The sequence below is a fragment of the Macaca thibetana genome, chromosome 4 (genome assembly GCF_024542745.1).
Source record: "Macaca thibetana thibetana isolate TM-01 chromosome 4, ASM2454274v1, whole genome shotgun sequence".
Classification (NCBI taxonomy): Eukaryota; Metazoa; Chordata; class Mammalia; order Primates; family Cercopithecidae; genus Macaca; species Macaca thibetana.
In genome coordinates this window covers 120,407,481-120,426,338 of record NC_065581.1, presented here as the reverse complement: position 1 = coordinate 120,426,338, position 18,858 = coordinate 120,407,481, and the positions used below count along the sequence as shown (strand labels likewise).

The following is an 18,858-nucleotide window of genomic DNA, read 5'->3' as shown; positions in this document are numbered from 1 at the left end:
TCTCTCTTCTTTTCTTGGTTAATCATGTTAATGGTCTATCAGTTTTATTTATCATTTCAAAGAACCAGCTCTTTGTTTCACTTACTTTTTGTGTTTTTTGTTTGTTTGTTTCACTTTCATTTGGTTCTGCTCTGATCTTTGTTATTTCTTTTCTTCTGCTGGGTTTGGGGTTTGGCTTGTTCTTGTCTCTAGTTCCTTGAGTTGTGACCTTAGATTGTCTGTTTGTGCTCGTTCAGACTTTTTGGTGTAGACATTTAATGCTACGTACTTTCCTCTTAGCACTGCTTTTGTTATATCCCAGAGGTTTTGATAGGTTGTGTCACTATTATTGTTCAGTTCAAATAATTTTTTAATTTCCATCTTGATATCTTTGGTAACTGAAAGATCATTCAGGAGCAGATTATTTAATTTCCGTGTATTTGCATACTTTTGAAGGCTCCTTTTGGAATTAATTTGCAATTTTATTCCACTGTGGTCTTCTGAGAGAGTACTTGATATAGTTTTGATTTTCTTAAATTTATTGAGGATTGTTTTGTGGCTTATCATATGGTCTATCTTGAAGAATGTTCCATGTGCTGATGAAAAGAATATATATTCTGCAGTTGTTGGGTAGACTGTTCTGTAAACATCTGTTAAGTCCATTTGTTCTAGGATATAGTTTAAGTTCATCGTTTCTTTGTTGACTTTCTGTCTTGATGACTCCTCTAGTACTGTCGGTGGAGTATTGAAGTCCCATCTAATTATTGTGTTGCCATCTGTCCCATTTCTTAGGTCTAGTAGTAATTATTTTATAAATTTGGGAGCTCCTATGTTAGGTGCATGGACTAATCCTTTTATCATTATATAATATCCTTTATTGTCTTTTTAGTTTTTGCTTTAAAGTCTGTTTTGTCTGATATAAGAATAGCTACTCCTGCTTGCTTTTGGTTTCTATTTGCATGGAATATCTTTTCTAATCCTTTACTCAGTCTCCCAAGTAGCTGGGACCACAGGTGCATTCCACCATTTCCAGCTAATTTTTTTTTGTATTTTGGGTAGAGACGGGATTTCGCCATGTTGCCCAGGCAGGTCTCAAACTCCTGAGTTCAAGTGACCCTCCTGCCTCAGCCTCTCAGAGTACTGGGATTACAGGCATGAGCCACCACACTTAGCCATGTTTGAAATTTCTTTAAGTTCATTTTTACCTTTCTCTGGTGCCTCCTTGAGTAGCTTAATAATCAACCTTCTGAATTATTTATCTGGTAATTCAGATATTTCTTGTTGGTTTGGACTGGATCCATTGCTGGAAAGGTAATGTGATCTTTTGGAGGTTTATTTTGTCATATTACCAGAACTGCTTTTTTAGTTCCTTCTCATTTGAATAGACTGTTTCATCAGAAAGATCTGGAACTCACGGGCTGCTATTTGGATTCTTTTGCCCTGTAAGAAGATCACTTGATGTAGTGGTCTCCCTCTTCCCCTAGGGATGGGACTTCCTGAGAATCAGACTGCAGTGATTGTTGTGCTTTTCTGCATCTAGATACCCAGCAGGGCTACGGGGCTCAAATCTGGTCCTAGGGAATGTCTGCAAAGAGTCCTGTGATGTGATCTGTCCTCAGGTCTCCCAGCCATGGATAGCAGCACCTGCTCCAGTGGAGGCTGCAGGGGAGTGAAGTGGGCTCTGTGGTAATCCTTGGTTGTAGTTTTGTTTAGTGCTCTGGTTTCCTCGAATGCCAGTTATGCTAGCAGTGAAGTTGTCATGTGAACAGACTCAGAACTTATGGTTAAGCTGCTGTTTGGTAAGCAGTGGAATTAACTGTTGTTTTCTCCTTCTTTGGAGCAGGGTTGTTCTGTTATGAGTGGCTGTCATGACTTGAGTTGGTTGGCCTCTAGCCAGGAGGTGGTGCTTTCAGGACAGCGCCAGCTGCACTAGTAGTAGGATGGTATAATATTGCCCTATGTTGGCCAGGATGAGTACTCAGGTCATCTCAGGTGATGGGTGAGGCTGTAAAACTCCCAAGAGCTTATGCTGTCTTGTGGCAATTGCAGTGGCAACTTCCTTCTTTAAAAGGGTCTGTGAATTCTTTTGATTTTCTTGGTGTGTTCCTGCAGTGGTTCTTGGAGCAAAAGTTCACAACTTGAGTCTCCAGATGCTGTTCTGTCCATCTAAGCAGGAGCAGTGCATTAGACCTGTCTCCTATCTGCCATTTTCCTCAAAAGAATTTTAAGTCTGTGGCTTTTGATATAGATTACCAAATGTTTCCCCAAAATCTGAACCAATTTAAAAAAATTTTATAATAATTCTAATTTTACTTAAACTGCCTCCAAATTTATTTTATAAAGATAAACTCTTTTTTGGCTTTTTAATTTAATATTAGATATAAATAAATTATTGAAATCCCCAGATAATGCATGCAATTGTTTTGGATAAATCAGTGGGATAATATTTTCTTTTATATTTAGTTATCAAAATAGATTAAGGGCAAGTAAAGTTAGGGAGACTGACTTTCTTTGTATTTTCTTTATACTTAGCCAGAAATTTTTCTGTTACGGAAGAATTAGATTGTTATTTACATGCCAAATATATGTTTTTGTGTTTATTCCCAAGAATGATCTTTCATATCAATAATAAAATAATTAGGTTGATAAATTTAAGAATCGTTTTAAATCAAATAACATCACTTCAATACGTGCATAAAGGCTAGATCTTGTCAAAATCTTCCTCTCCCCTCTTTCTCTGTTCCTGTGTGTGCATAAGCCTAACTATATCACTTATTCTATGCTTTTGGAAGTATTCTTGCTCACAAGTTAAAAATTGTTGTTGTTTTTTTTAATTTTACTTTAAGTTCAGGGATACATGTGCAGAACGTGCAAGTTTGTTACATAAGTATACATGTGCCATGGTGGTTTGCTGCACCCATCAACCCATCATCTACATTAGGTATTTCTCCTAATGCTATCCCTCCCCTAGCCCCCCACCCCCCGACAGGCCTTGGTATGTGATGGTCCCCACCCTGTGTCCAAGTGATCTTATTGTTCAATTCCCACCTATGAGTGAGAACATGCAGTGTTTGGTTTTCTGTCCTTGTGATAGTTTGCTGAGAATGATGGTTTCCAGCTTCATTCATGTCCCTGCAAAGGACATGAACTCATCCTTTATTATGGCTGCATAGTGTTCCATGGTATATATGTGCCACATTTTCTTTATCCAGTCTATCATTGATGGACATTTGGGTTGGTTTCAAGTCTTTGTTATTGTAAATAGTGCTGCAATAAACATACATGTGCATTTGTCTTTATAGTAGAATGATTTATAATCCTTTGGATATATACCCAGTGATGGGATTCTGGATCAAATGGTATTTTTGGTTCTATATCTTTGAGGAATTGCCACACTGTCTTCCACAATGGTTGCACTAATTTATAGTCCCACCAACAGTGTAAAAGCGTTCCTATTTCTCTACATCCTCGCCAGCACCTGTTGTTTCCAGGGTTTTTAATGTTTGTCATTCTAACTGGCAGGAAATGTTATCTCATTGTGGTTTTGATTTGCATATCTCTAATGACCAGTGATGATGAGCTCTTTTTCATATGTTTCTTGGCCACATAAATGTCTTCTTTTGAGAAGTCTCTCTTCGAACCCTTTGCCCGCTTTTTGGTAGGGTTGTTTGCGTTTTTCTTGTAAATGTGTTTAAGTTCCTTGTAGATTCTTGATATTAGCCATTCATCAGATAGATACATTGCAGAAATTTTCTCCCATTCTGTAGGTTGCCTGTTCACTCTGATGATAGTTTCTTTTGCTGCTCAGAGCAATTGATAGATTCAGTGCTGTTCCCATCAAGCTACCATTGACTTTCTTCACAGAACTGGAGAAAACGACTTTAAATTTCATATGGAACCAAAAAAGAGCCTGTATAGCCAAGACAATCCTAAGCAAAAAGAACAAAGCTGGAAGTACTGAAGATTTAAAGACTATTATTTTCAGAATAATAAGAATTTTGGAAGCACTTGAATTTCTTATAATTTAAGGTGAAATGAACTGTTTTGCTTGAGAGAAACTCTTCCGTTAATATAAAGCTATAAAGTTCTATGCAGAAATTTCAATACCTATTACTGATTCCTAATATTTGCATTATCTATTTGCTTTTTTTCTGTTTAGGACATCCAGGCAGAAATTGATGCCCACAATGACATATTTAAAAGTATTGACGGAAACAGGCAGAAGATGGTAAAAGCTTTGGGAAATTCTGAAGAGGCTACTATGCTTCAACATCGACTGGATGATATGAACCAAAGATGGAATGACTTAAAAGCAAAATCTGCTAGCATCAGGTCAGAATAGTCAATATCAAAATAAAAATAATGGGGTGGAGGGGGCAGATACTTGTGATTTTTGTATATCAGAAAGAGAAAGGGCAGCCTTACCACCACTGCTACTTTATCAGAAGCAGTTTAAGATTTAAATGCAAAGCCTGTTTCCTTGAGTTATATAGTTCAAACTCTATTTGTGTCCAATACTGTCTACTAACTGTTCCAGACTATTCATAAATCTTCATATATTGTAAACCTAACAATACTAGCAATAATACTGTTAGCAACATCTGCTAATTACTGAGTGTTTACCTTGACTATGTACTTGTTAGGATCTTTACAAATGTTACTTTATTTCATAATAAAAAAAATCCTAGAAAGGTAGGTAGTAACATTATTCCTTCTATGAGGAAACAGAGGTTTAATGAATATAAGCAACTTGCCAAGTTTTGAGGCTAAGAAGTGCCAAGCCAGAATTTGAATCTAGATCTTTTTGACTCTTGGCAGTGAACATGTTTTGCTTAATCATGCTGTTTATATGCCTCATTCAAGATGTATTTATAGAAATTAAATATCTCTTATGGACACTAAAATGGAAAATTGATGATTCATGTCTGCATTTGGAGAGAGTAAAATTAAATGAGGATGAACCTTAGGACCAGAATTCTGACTAGGAAAAGACCTTGAAAATTACCCAGAGAGACAGAATGATTAGTGTTGTTGGGGTCAAGAATATTTTAAGATCATATTTAATAGATAGTGGACAGGTCCTAATTAAATATAAATGTAGTGAATACTGGCTGAAAAATATGTTATTGTGCAAAAATCTAAAAGCAGAACATTGACAGGAAGTCCTAGATCTGTTTTGTTTTGTTTTGTTTTTTGCAGCGTACCATGTGTACAACCTTTAAACCAAATGGTCTTGAATTTGACTCAGACTTTACTATTTACTCTCTGATCTTGAACAAACTACTCAGCCTCTTTGAGCCTTAAATTTATTTACAAAATCAGAATAGAAATATTTAACACTCACGATTGCTATGAAGATTGAATGGAATGATTTGATAGTTCCCTAATCTATGTAAATCCTGCCTAAGAAAGCATCTAGTGAAATATTTTTATACATAAAGGGGCTCAGTGGGTCTGCCTCCGCTGGTTTCAAGATTTAATGGAGAACAGAATCTTCAATGATTACCTATCATGAATGAATTAAAAAAATTTTTTTCTAAGATGTATTCAAAGGTTTTTATTCTTCTGGAGCTCAGAGAGTAGAATTTGCAGTTCCTTTACATGTGAGGAAGGGAGCAATGTAGCATGGACATGGATGCTCTGTAGAAAGTTCCCACTGGAAAATATAATAGATCAGCATTGGCCAACTACTTTTTCTTAATAAGAGAAGAAAATTTGGGAGGCCGAGACGGGCCGATCACGAGGTCAGGAGATCGAGACCATCCTGGCTAACACGGTGAAACCCCGTCTCTTCTAAAAAGTACAAAAAACTAGCCGGGCGAGGTGGGGGGCGCCTGTAGTCCCAGCTACTGGAGAGGCTGAGGCAGGAGAATGGCGTAAACCCGGGAGGCGGAGCTTGCAGTGAGCTGAGATCCGGCCACTGCACTCCAGCCTGGGCGACAGAGCGAGATTCCGTCTCAAAAAAAAAAAAAAAAAAAAAAGAGAAGAAAATTAGGGAGTACTATGTAGTGAGGGATTATTCTTGTTTAAGACTTGAATTTTCAACTGCCTAGATCCCATCAGGTTGCAACTTTCCATTCCTTATAAATATGAGCAAAAATATTTAAAATGTTAATAGTGAAAAGCATTCACTGAGCATCCAACAAAGTCATCTCTGCCAACAACCTAAGAATTCCAGAGCTGGTCCTAGTGAAGTGTACATGGTGCTGGGAATTTCAGAGGTTAGAGAATGACTTATTTAGGAAGAATAATTTAATGAAGACCTATAACATAAACAGATAAGTAAAAAGTTATAGACAAAAAATTTTTGGTCTTTCTTGGGAGTTATTGCCTAAGCCTATCATGACAAATTTTTGTTTTTTAAACTGGAAAGAAAGAACTTATAAACTACAGCTGGAATATTATGTAATAAGTAAGTTAATGTTATTTTTAGAAGACGGGGGAATATGCCTGTGCCAGTGGACTTTTGCATTAAGGTAGATCAGATATTCCAGTAAAATGTGATAATAAATTAATGTGATGATGAATTAAAATAACTTTTACTTTGATTAGTCACCTCAAGAGATTCAAGCACTTATTCAAGCATGTAATACAAACTTATTTCTATGCTTGAGGCATTGCTATTAATAAGATACAGTCCCTACCACTAGAGGCTCACAAATCTGTTCAGATTAAGGTAGGGTCCAAAGCAGAGAGTGGTTACTCTCACTTCAGATGATCGAAGAAGGCTTCATAAAAGAGTTCATTCCTTAGCTGAGCCTTGAAACATACATAGTTATTCCCCAGATGGTCTAGGTGATGACTGGGGAAGGGTAACTAAGCTGGGGTCTTGAAATAACACTGTGTTTATATGAAAATCAATACATTAAGTCTGACTGAGAATACAGTTTGCTGCTGGTGTCGTGGGGAAAAGACTATGGCTAACCAAAAGAGAGAGGGGTAAGAGACAAATCATGCATACCTATGTGTAACCAAGCTCCCTTCCACTGTGGATGCAATTGGGAGCCTTTTGAGTAACATGATTAAATTTGGGCTTTGGAGGAATCCCTCACACAACTATGGAGGATGCCTTGGATGAGCCCGTTCTGAAGAGGGGAGACCTGGTAAGAGACACTTTCAGCATCTAGGAAAGGGAAGAGAGATGGAGTAGATAATTAGTTCACATTGTTAAGGCACTGGAGAGACATCCAGGAGAAGATAGCCAAAGCCATTAGATGGAGATCTGCTCTTCAAAAGAGTGCAGTAGGTGAAATAGACAGATGGGAGAGGGTGTCCAGAGACAGGTGGCAGGCAACCATTGTGAGTTAGTTATTAGAGAGGGTGAAACATTAGAAGAGGGCAAAGCAAAGAAGTCCAAGAAACTCTAATACATAAGGAATGGGCAAAGGAGAGGGAAGCAGCAAGGAAACTGAGAAGTCCCTATCCTGAAGAGGGACGAGATCCGGGAGAGAATATTGTCAAGAGCCAAGGAAAGAGGGGTTTCTAAAAGAAGTGCATAAGTAATAGTGTCAGCTGCTTAAAGAAGTGGAGCAAGATCAGGTCTGCAGAGTCCAGGAGCAATTAGAAGGGCTTTGGTGGCCTTTTGCCAGGGCCCTTTTTTTTTTTTTTTTTTTTTTTTTTTTTTTTTTTTTTTTTTTTTCGGTTGAGGGAGAAATCTGATTGCAGAGGACTAAAGAGATAGAAGGGGAGGTGAGGATGCGGCAATAGAACTGAGTCTACTCAGTCTCATTATCTCAAGGAACTCATCTGTGAAGGGAAGAGGAGGGAAGAATGCATTTGCTGTATTATTATAGTTGATACTATTGCAAGTTTATAACAGCTGGTGGCTGTATCTATATCTATATAGACCTGTCTGTGCTTTTACAGGGATTCAGTATGGCATTGTAAAAATTTTTTAAATTTTATTTTTAATGTTTGTGGGCATATAGTAGGTGTATATATTTATGGAGTACATGAGATATTTTGGTATAGGCACGCATGCAATGCATAATAATCACATCATGGCAAAGGTGGTATGCATCCCCTCAAGCGTTTATCCTTTGTGTTACAAACAATCCAATTATACTTTTTTAGTTATGTAAAAATGTACAATTAAGTTATTATTGACCATAATCACCCCATTTTGCTATCAAATACTGGATCTTATTCATTCTTTCTATTTTTTATACCTATTAATCATCACCATTTCCTCCCCATCACCCCCCTGCCCCACCAACTACCCTTCCCAGCCTCTGGTAACCATCCTTCTACTCTATCTCCATGAGTTCAATTGTTTTGTTTTTTAGATCCCCAAAATAACTGAGAACATTCAATGTTTGTCTTTCTGCGCCTGGTTTATTTCACTTAACATAATGATCTCCACTTCCATCCATGTTGCTGCAAGTGGCAGAATGGTAGAATAGTACCCCATTGTGTATAAATACATTTTCTTTATCCATTTATCTGTTGATGGACACTTAGGCTGCTTCCAAATCTTGGCTATTGTAAACAGTGCTGCCACAGACATGGGAGTGCAGATATCTCTGTGATATACTGATTTCCTTTCTTTTGGGTATATAGCCAGCAGTGGGATTGCTGGATCATATGGTAGCCCTATTTTTAGGTTTTTGAGGAACCTCCAAACTGTTCTCCATAATGTTTATAACTTACATTCCCACCAACAGTTCACAAGGGTTCCTTTTTCTCCACATGCTAGACAGCATTTGTTATTGCCTGACTTTTGGATAAAAGCCATTTTTGACTGGATTAGGTATGTTTAGCTAAAGGCGTAAATGATCTCTTCTTCATTTTTATATTTAAAAAATGAATGAGATAAAATTAAAATAGCGTATTTGTTATTACTTGCATATTTATAAAAGATAAAATGGTTTATTTAATTTAGCCTCTACGTTTGCCAAAAATAGTGGCATATGGTATGTGCTCAGTAATCGTTAGCTATTATTATTCTCATTGATTACCTCTTTGTTTGGCACTAATTGAAAAGACATAGAAATTCTCTCTACCCTATGTTTTTCCCTCTTGGTTGGTAATGTTGGGGATTTCTAAGAAGGTCTTCCAAAACAGCTTCCCCCTTTGCTGGCTGGATTCTGAACAAGTATGAAACAAAGTGTGCTCAAGGGCATTCATCGTGCGGCCAATACAGAATTCAAATGCCATGTTAATTACTGATAGAGGCCAGATTGGAGGTGGTAACTTAGAGTGAAGGTGAGTAGGGCTGTCAACCAAACCCCAGAATGAGGCAGAATCACCAGCAGTCACTGGGCAAGGTGGCTTACCAAGTGAGAAACCATACATGGAAGAGTAGAAAAGAATTCAGTATGTGCATGGCCTGTTGTCAGGTGGTCCGTATGGACTGAGCTAAACATGCATGCCCAATTATTCTCCCTGAATTTACAGATCAGATTCGTCACTCCACCTCTGCAGGGACTCGGTGAGTTTCAGGGGTGGAGAAGAGACCGGAGTGTGCTTAGTGAGATAAATCCCTCCCCAAGGAGTGGGAGGAGTGTTCTCATAACAAATCTGTAGAGGCAGTCCACCTCCCAGGCTCCTGACTCCTTCATTGCCTACTGTAAGTGATCACTGTGGAGCACACTGTTCAGCCCTACTTCTCTGTTCTTTCCTCTCATTCCTTTAATGTACAATCTGCCCCTTATACTACCTTCTGTTGTGACACATTGTCCTATGTCTTAAGTATTTCTTGAAACTCTTCCGTAACTTTTCTCTCTAAATAAATGTTGGGTTTCACCTTAATTGCCTACTTTACTTGAAACTCTTCAACCGAGGTTAATTTCCTCATTTTCCTCACCTAGCAGCCAATGAGAATATTCTGAATCTTTACCAACTACTATGTACATCAAACGGTCTGAATACCAGCCATAAACATCAAATGTGGTGCCAGAAAACACTGGCTGAAAAGGGAGCCCTGTCACACAGGGATAAGAGGGACAATTGCCAGCCTCATTGTGACTTGTTAAGCATTACTTCTCCATCTCTCAGCAACATCTCCTTAGAAGTGAATGCATCCATTATTCTATCCTTCATCATCTTATTTCTGCTTCTTCCTGATCTATATGTAGGGCATGCTTTCTACATTCCTCATTCATTCAAATGTCCCTTTACCTTTTTGTTTTATTTTATTTTATTCTGAGACAGGGTCTTGCTCTGTTGCCCAGGCTGGAGTGCAGTGGCACAATCTCAGCTCACTGCAACTTCTGCCTCCTGGGTTCAAGTGATTCTCCTGCCTCAGCCTCCCGAATAGCTGGGATTATAGGCAGCTGCCACCACACCCAGCTTATTTTTATATTTTTAGTGGAGATGGGGTTTCATCATATTGTCCAGGCTGATCTCAAACTCCTGACCTCAGGTGACCCAGCAGCCTTGGCCTCCCAAAGTGCTGAGATTACAGACGTGAGCCACCTTGCTCAGCCCCATTTACCTTTCATTCTCTATCCTTTTCTCAGCTACAGTTGTTGGTGGCAATATCCATATTCATAACTTTTTATATTTTGATTTCCAAGTTTCTTTTTGCTTTACCTGTAAATGCCTTTATCCCTGTTCTAAGTCCCATAGACCTGGTCACACTGGAAGTCAGTTAACATTTCCTGTCATCTTGGCATCCCTGAGATAATCAATCTCCAGGAGATCAAGGGCAGACTGTTTTCCAGAGTACACATTTTATTTTATTACATTCGACCTGGCCATGTGCATCCGAATGCAATTTGTTTTGCCCTATTAGTTAGTAAAGAGCCCTCTGTTGTATCAAATCAAATAAGAATTGTTTATAACCTCATCAGTAAAACAGCTCTCCTTCACATTGAAGTTATGACTCTTATCCAGGGGGGTGCCTTCTTCATTAGCTTATTATATACTGGACCTATCTATCTACTATTATGTAACTTTATAGTTTTATCCGGTTCATTTTTATTTTTTACTTATTTATTTTTTAAAAGTTTTACAATTTCAATAGCTTTAAGGGTACAAGTGGTTTTAGTTACATGAATGAATTGTATAGTGGTGAAGTCTGAGATTTTAGTGCACTAGTCACTCGAGTAGTGTACATTGTACCCATTTTGTAGGTTTTTTTTTTGTTTGTTTTGTTTTTTTTTTTTTTTAATCTTTCACTGCCCTGGTAACCTCCTCCGCCTCTGAGTCTCATATGTCCGTTGTATCACTCTGTATGCCTTTGCATACCCGTGGCTTATCTCTCGCTTATAAATGAGATCATGTGGTGTTTGGTTTTCCATTCCTGAGTTTCTTTACTTAGGATAATGGCCTCCAGCTCCATTCAAGTTGCTGCAAAAGACATTATTTTATTCTTTTCTATGGCTGAGTGGTATTTCATGGTATACACATACCACATTTTCCTTATCCACTCATTGATTGATGGACACTTAGGTTGGTTCCAAATCTTTGCAATTGTGAATTTTGCTGTGATAAACGTATGAGTGCCATTGTCTTTTTGACATAATGACTTCTTTTCCTTTTGGTAGATACCTAGCAGTGGCATTGCTAGATCAAATGGTAGATGTACTTTTAGTTCTTTGAGAAAGCTGCTTAGGGAATGTACTAATTTACATTCTCACCAGTGTATAAGCATTCCCATTTCACCACATCCTCATCGACATCTTTAGTTTTTTGACTTTTTAATTACGGCCATTCTGGCCAGGGTAAGGTGGTATCTCATTGTGGTTTTACCAGCATTTGCCTGAGGATTAGTGATGTTGAGTGTTTTTTCATATGTTTGTTGCCCAGTTGTATATCTTCCTTTGAGAAATGTCTAATCATGTCATTTGCCTACTAAAGGATTATTTGTGTTTTTTCTCACTAATTTGAGTTCCTTGTAGATTCTGGATATCAGTCCTTTGTTGGGTGCATCATTTACAAATATTTTCTCCCATTCTGTGGGTTATTTTTTTTACTCTGTTGATTATTTCTTTTGCTGTGCAGAAGCATTTTAGTTGAAGTGGGCCCCATTTATTTATTTTTGTTCTTGCTAGATTTCCATTTGCTATTGGGGTCTTAGTCATAAATTCTTTGTCTAGGCCAATTTCCAGAAGAGTTTTTCCTAGGATTTCTTCTAAAATTGTTATTATTTCAGGTCTTAGATTTAAGTCTTTAATCCATGTTGAGTTGATTTTCATATGTGGTGAGAAATAGAGATTCAGTGTCACTCTTCTACATGTGACTTTCCAGTTTCTCTAGCTATATATTGAATAGCGTGTCCTTTTTCCAATTCATGTTTTTGCATGCTTTGTCAAAATCAGTTGGTTGCATTTGGCTGTATTTCTAGGTTCTCTATTTTGTTTCATTGGTCTATGAAGATGCTTGATATAATTTTGATTTTTAAACATTAATTGAGACTTGTTTTGTGGCCTTTGTATTCTGGAGAATGTTCCATGTGCTGATGAGAGGAGTGTATATTCTTCAGTTCTTGAGTAGAATGTTCTGTAAATATCAGTTCGATGCATTTGTTCTAGAGTGCAGTTGAGTCCAGTGTTTCTTTGTTGACTTTCTGCCTCAATGATGTGCCTAGTGCTGTTAGTATAGCGTTGAAGTCCCCACTTTTAATGTGCTACAGTCTATCTCTTTTCTTAGGTCTAGTAGTAATTGTTTTATGAATTTGGTAGCTCCAGAGCAAATGCATATATATTTAGGACTGTAATATCTTCTTGTTGGAATGATCATTTTATCATTATATAATGACCTTCTTTGTCCCTTCTTTTTTTTTTTTTTTGAGATGGAGTCTCGCACTGTCAACTGGATTGGAGTGCAGTGGCACGATCTTGGCTCATTGCAACCTCTGCCTCCCAGGTTCAAGTGATTCTCGTGCCTCAGCCTCTCAAGTAGCTGCGATTACAGATGCCCGCCACCACGTTGGGCTAATTTTTTGTATTTTTAGTAGAGACAGGGTTTCACTATATTGGCCAGGCTGGTCTCAAACTCCTGACCTCATGATCTGCCTGCCTCGGCCTCCCAAAGTGCTGGGATTACAGGCATGAGCCACTGCACCCGGCTCTTTGTCTTTCTTTAAAACTGTTGTTGCATTTAAAATCTGTTTTATCTAATATTAGAATAGCTACTACTGGCTGGGCGTGGTGGCTGATGCCCATAATCCCAGCACTACAGTAGGCTGAGGCAGGCGGATCATGAGGTCAGGAGTTTGAGACCAGCCTGACCAACATAGTGAAACCCTGTCTCTACTAAAAATACAAAAAATTAGCCGGGCATGGTGGCAGGCCATGTAGTCCCAGCTACTTGGGAGGCTAAGGCAGGAGAATTGCTTGAACTCGGGAGGCAGAAGTTGCAGGGAGCCGAAGTCACGCCGCTGCACTCCAGCCTGGGTGACAGAGTGAGACTCCATCTCAAAAAAAAGGAAAACAGAATAGCTACTACTGTTCACTTTTGGTTTCCATTTGCATGTAATATTTTCTTACACTACTTTACCTTGAGTCTGTAAGAATCCTTATGTGTTAGGGGAGTGTCTTCAAGAGACACTTTAGTTTGTTTTTGTCTATTCTGCCATTATGTGTCTTTTAGATGGGAAATTTAGACCATTTGCGTTCAATGTTAATATTAAGATGTGAGGTACTGTTTCAGTTATGTTTACTGTCACGTAGATACTTCATTTTCATTATTGTGTTATTATTTTATAGGCCCTGTGAATTTTATGCTTTTAAAAGGTTCTTTTCTGGGGCACATCGACCTTTTGTTTCAAGACCGAGAACTCCTTTTAGCACTTCTTGTATGCCTGGTCTTCTATTGACTTGCATATGTTGAACTATCCCTGGGTCTCTGGGATGAAACCTACTTGATTGTGGTGAATTATCTTTTTGATGTGCTGTTGGATTTGGTTTACTAGTATTTTGTTGAGGATTTTTGCATCTATGTTCATCAGAGATATTGGTCTGTAATTTTTTTTGGTATGTTGTTGCCTGATGTTGGTATCAGGTTGATAATGGCTTCATAGAATGAGTTAGGGAAGATTTTCTCTTTCTCACCCAACACATAAGGATTCTTATAGACTTAAGGTCAAGAGGTGGAAAAGTATATTCTATACAATTGAAAATCAAAAGTGAGGAGGAGTAGCTATTCTTATATTAGATAAAACAGACTTTAAAGCAAAAACAATAAAAAAGACAAAGAACGTTATTATATAATAATGAAATAGTCAAACAAGAAGATATTACAATCCTAAATATATATGCATATGACAAATTCCTTCAGCATTTGCTTGTGTGAAATGCTTCTCCTTCATTTATGAAACTTAGTTTTGCTGAATACAAAATTCTTGGCTGACAATTTTTTCTGTTTAAGGAGGCTACAGGTAGGATCCCACTTCCTGTTGGCTTATAAGGTTTCTACTGAGTCTGACTTAGCAGTCTGCTAAGACTGCTGTTAGTTCAGTAGGTTTTTCTTTATAGGTCGCTTGATGCTTTTGTCTCAGTGCTCCTAGAAATGTTTCCTGCACGTTGACCTTGGATAGCCTGATGACTATATGCTTTGGTGATGTACTCTTTGTAGTGAATCTCCCAGGACTGCTTTGTGTTTCTTGCATTTAGATGTCTAAATCTCTAGCAAGGCTAGAGAAGTTTTCCTCAGTTATTTCCTCAAGTAGGTTTTTGAAACTATTTGGTTTTTCTTCTCTCTCAGGAACACCAGTGATTCTTAGAGTTGGCCCTTTTTCATAATCGCATATTTCTTGAAAACTGTTTTCATTTATTTTCATTCTTTTATCTTTAGTTTTGTTTGATTGGGTTAATTTAAAAGCCTTGTCTTTCAACAGGCTTTCGACAGACTTTTGATAAGGCTCTGAAATTTATTTCTTCTACTTAGTGTAGTCTATTATTAAAACTTTCCATTGCATTTTGTAATTCCTTAAATATGTATTCTATTTCCAGTAGTTCTGATTTTTTAAATCTATCTCATTAGAAAAATTTTCCTTCATATCCTGAATTGTTTTTAAAATTTCTTTATGTTGTTTTTCACACTTCTCTTGTATCTCCTTGGGTAACTTAATAGTCATCTTTTTGTATTCTTTATCTGGTATTTCCAAAGATTTCGTCTTGGTTTAGATCTATTGTTGGAGAGCTAGTGTGATCATTTGGCGGTGCTATAGAACCCTGCTTTTTCATATTCCCTGAATTATTTTTCTGGCTCCTTCTCACTGCAGAAGACTATTTATTCTAATTATTTTTGAATTTATTTTAGATTTGACTATGTGTTCTTTTAAATTTCTTTTTCTCTCCTTGAGGATGTGACTTTAATGTTTCTAGTTTATTGTAACCTAATTCAGCTCTGCATGCTTTCAGGGGTGAAGACTCTGCATGAGTTCCTTGGTTATGGAGCCTTTGTATGATGGCTTTCTCAGATCCTCATTGTAGTAGTAATGTGCTTGGTGTGTCACTCTCCTGACCCAGTTTCCTGGCTATTCAGATGACACAGGTACCTCTTTCCATCTGTAGGAATGCTGATGTTACACATAGAGAGGGACTGTGACTCCACCCCTCATGAAAGCCTGAACCTGGAGGGCACTCCTCTTGTGGGGATACAGTCACCCCACTGTTCTAGAAAGGCTGTCTACAAGTGTACCCATGCTAGGCTCCTGTGGGAGAAGCCTCCAGCTGTATCTGTTATGGTGGGTGAAGGAGAGAATAAGTCCCCTTCTCCAAGACCCTTCACGAGCACCAGGGCTGCCTGACTGTTGGGGCAGAGCTACAGACTTTCTCCACTGAGCCCAGCATTACACCCATGCCTCTGCTGAAAGAAACTTCCCACAGGTGGAAATGTCTGGGACTCAAGGCCTGCCATCTTCATTCTTTTGTCATTCTTTTGTCCCACAGGTTGCTCCCTTGATTTGGAGCACTCCCTCTTTCCCGTAGGAGTAGGAATTCCTGAGGGCCAGACTACTGTGAATGCTGCTGCTCCACTGGGTCTAGCAACCCATTTGGACTGCCACAGTCCAAGCTGGTATGGGGGAATGTCTGCAAGGGATCCAGTGATGTGACCTGTCCCGAAGTCTCACAGCAGTGAGTCCCAGCACCAGCTCTGAGGGGGGCTGCAGAGGAGTGATGTAGACTCTGTGATATTCCTTGGTTATAAATAGGCTTAGTGTGTTGGCTTTCTCACATGCCATGTGTAACAGTAATGAACAGGTCACGTGGGCAGACTCAGGGCCTCCTGATTAGCCAGGGTGATGCAGGTGATGGTGACAGCCGAGGTCACACAAGTTTTCCCCTTCCTGGTGCAGTGTGATTCTCCTTGCAGATGCTATCATGGACTGTGTCAGTTGGCCTCCAGCTAGAGGTGGCACTTGGAAAAGAGCACTGGCTGTGGTGGTAGTGGCGGGATTTATGCTTGCCTTATGTTACCCCGGGGAGGTACTCTGGTGTCCCAAGCAATGGGAGGGGCCGTAGAGCTCCCAAAAGATTCTGGGTTTTTTTGGTGTGTGTGTTAAGCTACCAGGAGGAGTGAAGGGGCAAAACCAGTAGGGAGGTGGGTCAAGCAAGGCTCTCTACAGGCGGACGCAAGCAGCAGCTCTCGTGGGGATTGGAGGACATTTTGTTGGCTGCTGGGGTAGTGTTACAAGGAGGAGCACAGTTGCCTCTGCTGCACAAAAGAGTGCAAATGAGGAATGGGGAGTAGCCAGCAGCAGTAAGCCCCACCTAGCTCCCCTGCATTTGGCAAGGCGGGTCTCACATCTGCAGCATTCCACTAGCAGCAACAGCTAGCAAAGTTCCAGTCAGTCTGCACTCAAACTCAAAACTGCCTTAGATCATAAGCCTTCCCAGTGGAGATGGAAACTGCAGGGCTTTCAGGCCATGCCCATCCTCATCTGCCCATGAAGCAAGGGCACCCAGCTCCTGTGCCCACTCAAGTTTATATCATGAATCTCAGTTAGGAGCTTCTCTCAACCTGTGACCCCTGCCTGAGTTAACTGGCTGACCTCCACGAGGTCTCCTATGAGTTAGAATCAGGAATGACTTCCCTTCATCCCTCTGGAGACTGGGAGTGCACACACAGCACATCCCAATGTGGTTCCTTCTCATCTACTCCCCATTGCTCACTACATCAGCTCCAGAGCTGGGTAGGGTTAAGGCCTTTTCCCTAACCTGGATTGCCAGGTTCCCCAGTGGGTGTGTATGTCCTGTAGGCAGTTTCTCCCTTTCTCACACTCTGGGGACTTACAATTTTTGGCCTGGCTCGTGATGTATGCTGCAGCCTGCTGCTTCTTTCAAACGGTCTGTGGTGTCTGTCAGTTTTCCTTGTTAAGTTCCTGTGTTGCTTCTTGGAAATAAATTCACAGTATGAATCTCTACATACTATTTTGTCTTTCCAAGTGGAAGAGGCATGCTAACAATGCTTCCAATCCACCATCTAGGGGAAAAAAAAGTTTTATTCACTTTATATACTAGATCTACAATATTTCAACTTGATTTTTGTGTGTTTATTTATTTACTTATTTTTGAAACAGAGTCTTGCTCTGTCACCTCGGCCGGAGTGCAATGGTGCAGTCTTAGCTCACTGCAACCTCCATCCCCCAGGTTCAAGTGATGCTCAAGCCTCAGCCTCCCATGTAGCTGGGAATACAGGCACGTGCCACCATGCCAAACTAATTTTTGTATTTTTAGTAGAGACGAGGTTTCGCCATATTGACTGGGCTGGTCTCGAACTCCTGGCCTCAAGTGATCCACCCTCCTCGTCCTCCCAAAGTGCTAGGATTACAGGCCTGAGCTACTGCACCCAGCCCCAGCTTGATTATATTAAAATGCATATCCTCTGGTATTTTCAACTGTCAGATTCTCCAGCTTTTAAACATTTATTCCTTTTTTTCCTGAATTTTCACATCTTTCTTCTAATCTTTAGTTGATCAAACCCTTTCTCTTTTCAGACTCCATTAATCCCCTCTACCTAGTTTGGAGCCCATCATAAGATACTTCAACAGTGTCAGGACCTTGAATTTCCTTTCCCCTTTTAACTTCTTCTGTTTCCCAGTCTCTGACATTCCAATGTCCACACCCTCTCTATCCCTTGCCTTTAATCTTGGACTCTGCCTAGTGTTACACTAGAAAGTGAAAAATGGTAACATTGGTCCTGCTATAATTTGATACTTTCTACTTACAATTGGTATTGTTATTTTCAATGATTTTCTATTATATTCACCACCTTGTCTATTTTATTTTTTAATTATTTATCATTTAGATTTCATGTTTATTTTATTTAACTTTTAATTTCAGTTCAGGGTACATGTACTGGTTTGTTATATAGGTAAACTAGTGTTATGGGGGCTTGTTGCACAGATTATTTCATCACCCAGGTATTAAGTCTAGTACCCTATAGTTATTTTTCCTGATCCTCTCCCTCCTCCCATGTTCCACCTTCTGATAGGCCCCAGTATTTGTTGGTCTCCTCTATATATCCATGTGTTCTCATCATGTAGCTCCCACTTATAAGTGAAGACATGATATTTGGTTTTATGTTCCTGCATTAGTTTGCTCAGGGTAATGGCCTCCAGCTCCATCCTTATTCCTGCAAAGAACATGGTCTTGTTCTTTTTCATGGCTGCATAGTATTCTATGGTGTATATGTACCACATTTTTTCAATCCAGTCTTATCATTGATGGGCATTTAGGTTGATTCCATGTCTTTGCTATTGTGCATAGTACTACAGTGAACATACAGTGAACAGTGAACACATGTGCATGTATCTTTATAACAGAATGGTTTATATTCCTTTGGGTATATACCCAGTAATGGGATTGCTAAGTCAAATGGCATTTATGTTTTTAGTTCTTTGAGGAATTGCCACACTGTCTTCCTTAATCGATGAACTAATTTACACTCCAACCAACAGTGTAAAAGTGTTCCTTTTTCTCCTCAACC

The 18,858-nt window shown here is 39.2% G+C and overlaps 1 protein-coding gene across 10 annotated transcripts in view; it reads left to right on the top strand.

Moving 5' to 3' along the window:
• UTRN (utrophin) overlaps nucleotides 1-18,858 on the top strand; it is a 576,638-nt gene that overhangs the window by 384,773 nt on the left and 173,007 nt on the right. For all 10 annotated transcript variants that reach the window (XM_050787306.1, XM_050787309.1, XM_050787310.1 and 7 more), the window contains one exon: nucleotides 4,139-4,311. In XM_050787306.1, coding sequence (XP_050643263.1) covers nucleotides 4,139-4,311 — 173 coding nt within the window. The remainder of the gene's footprint in view (nucleotides 1-4,138; nucleotides 4,312-18,858) is intronic.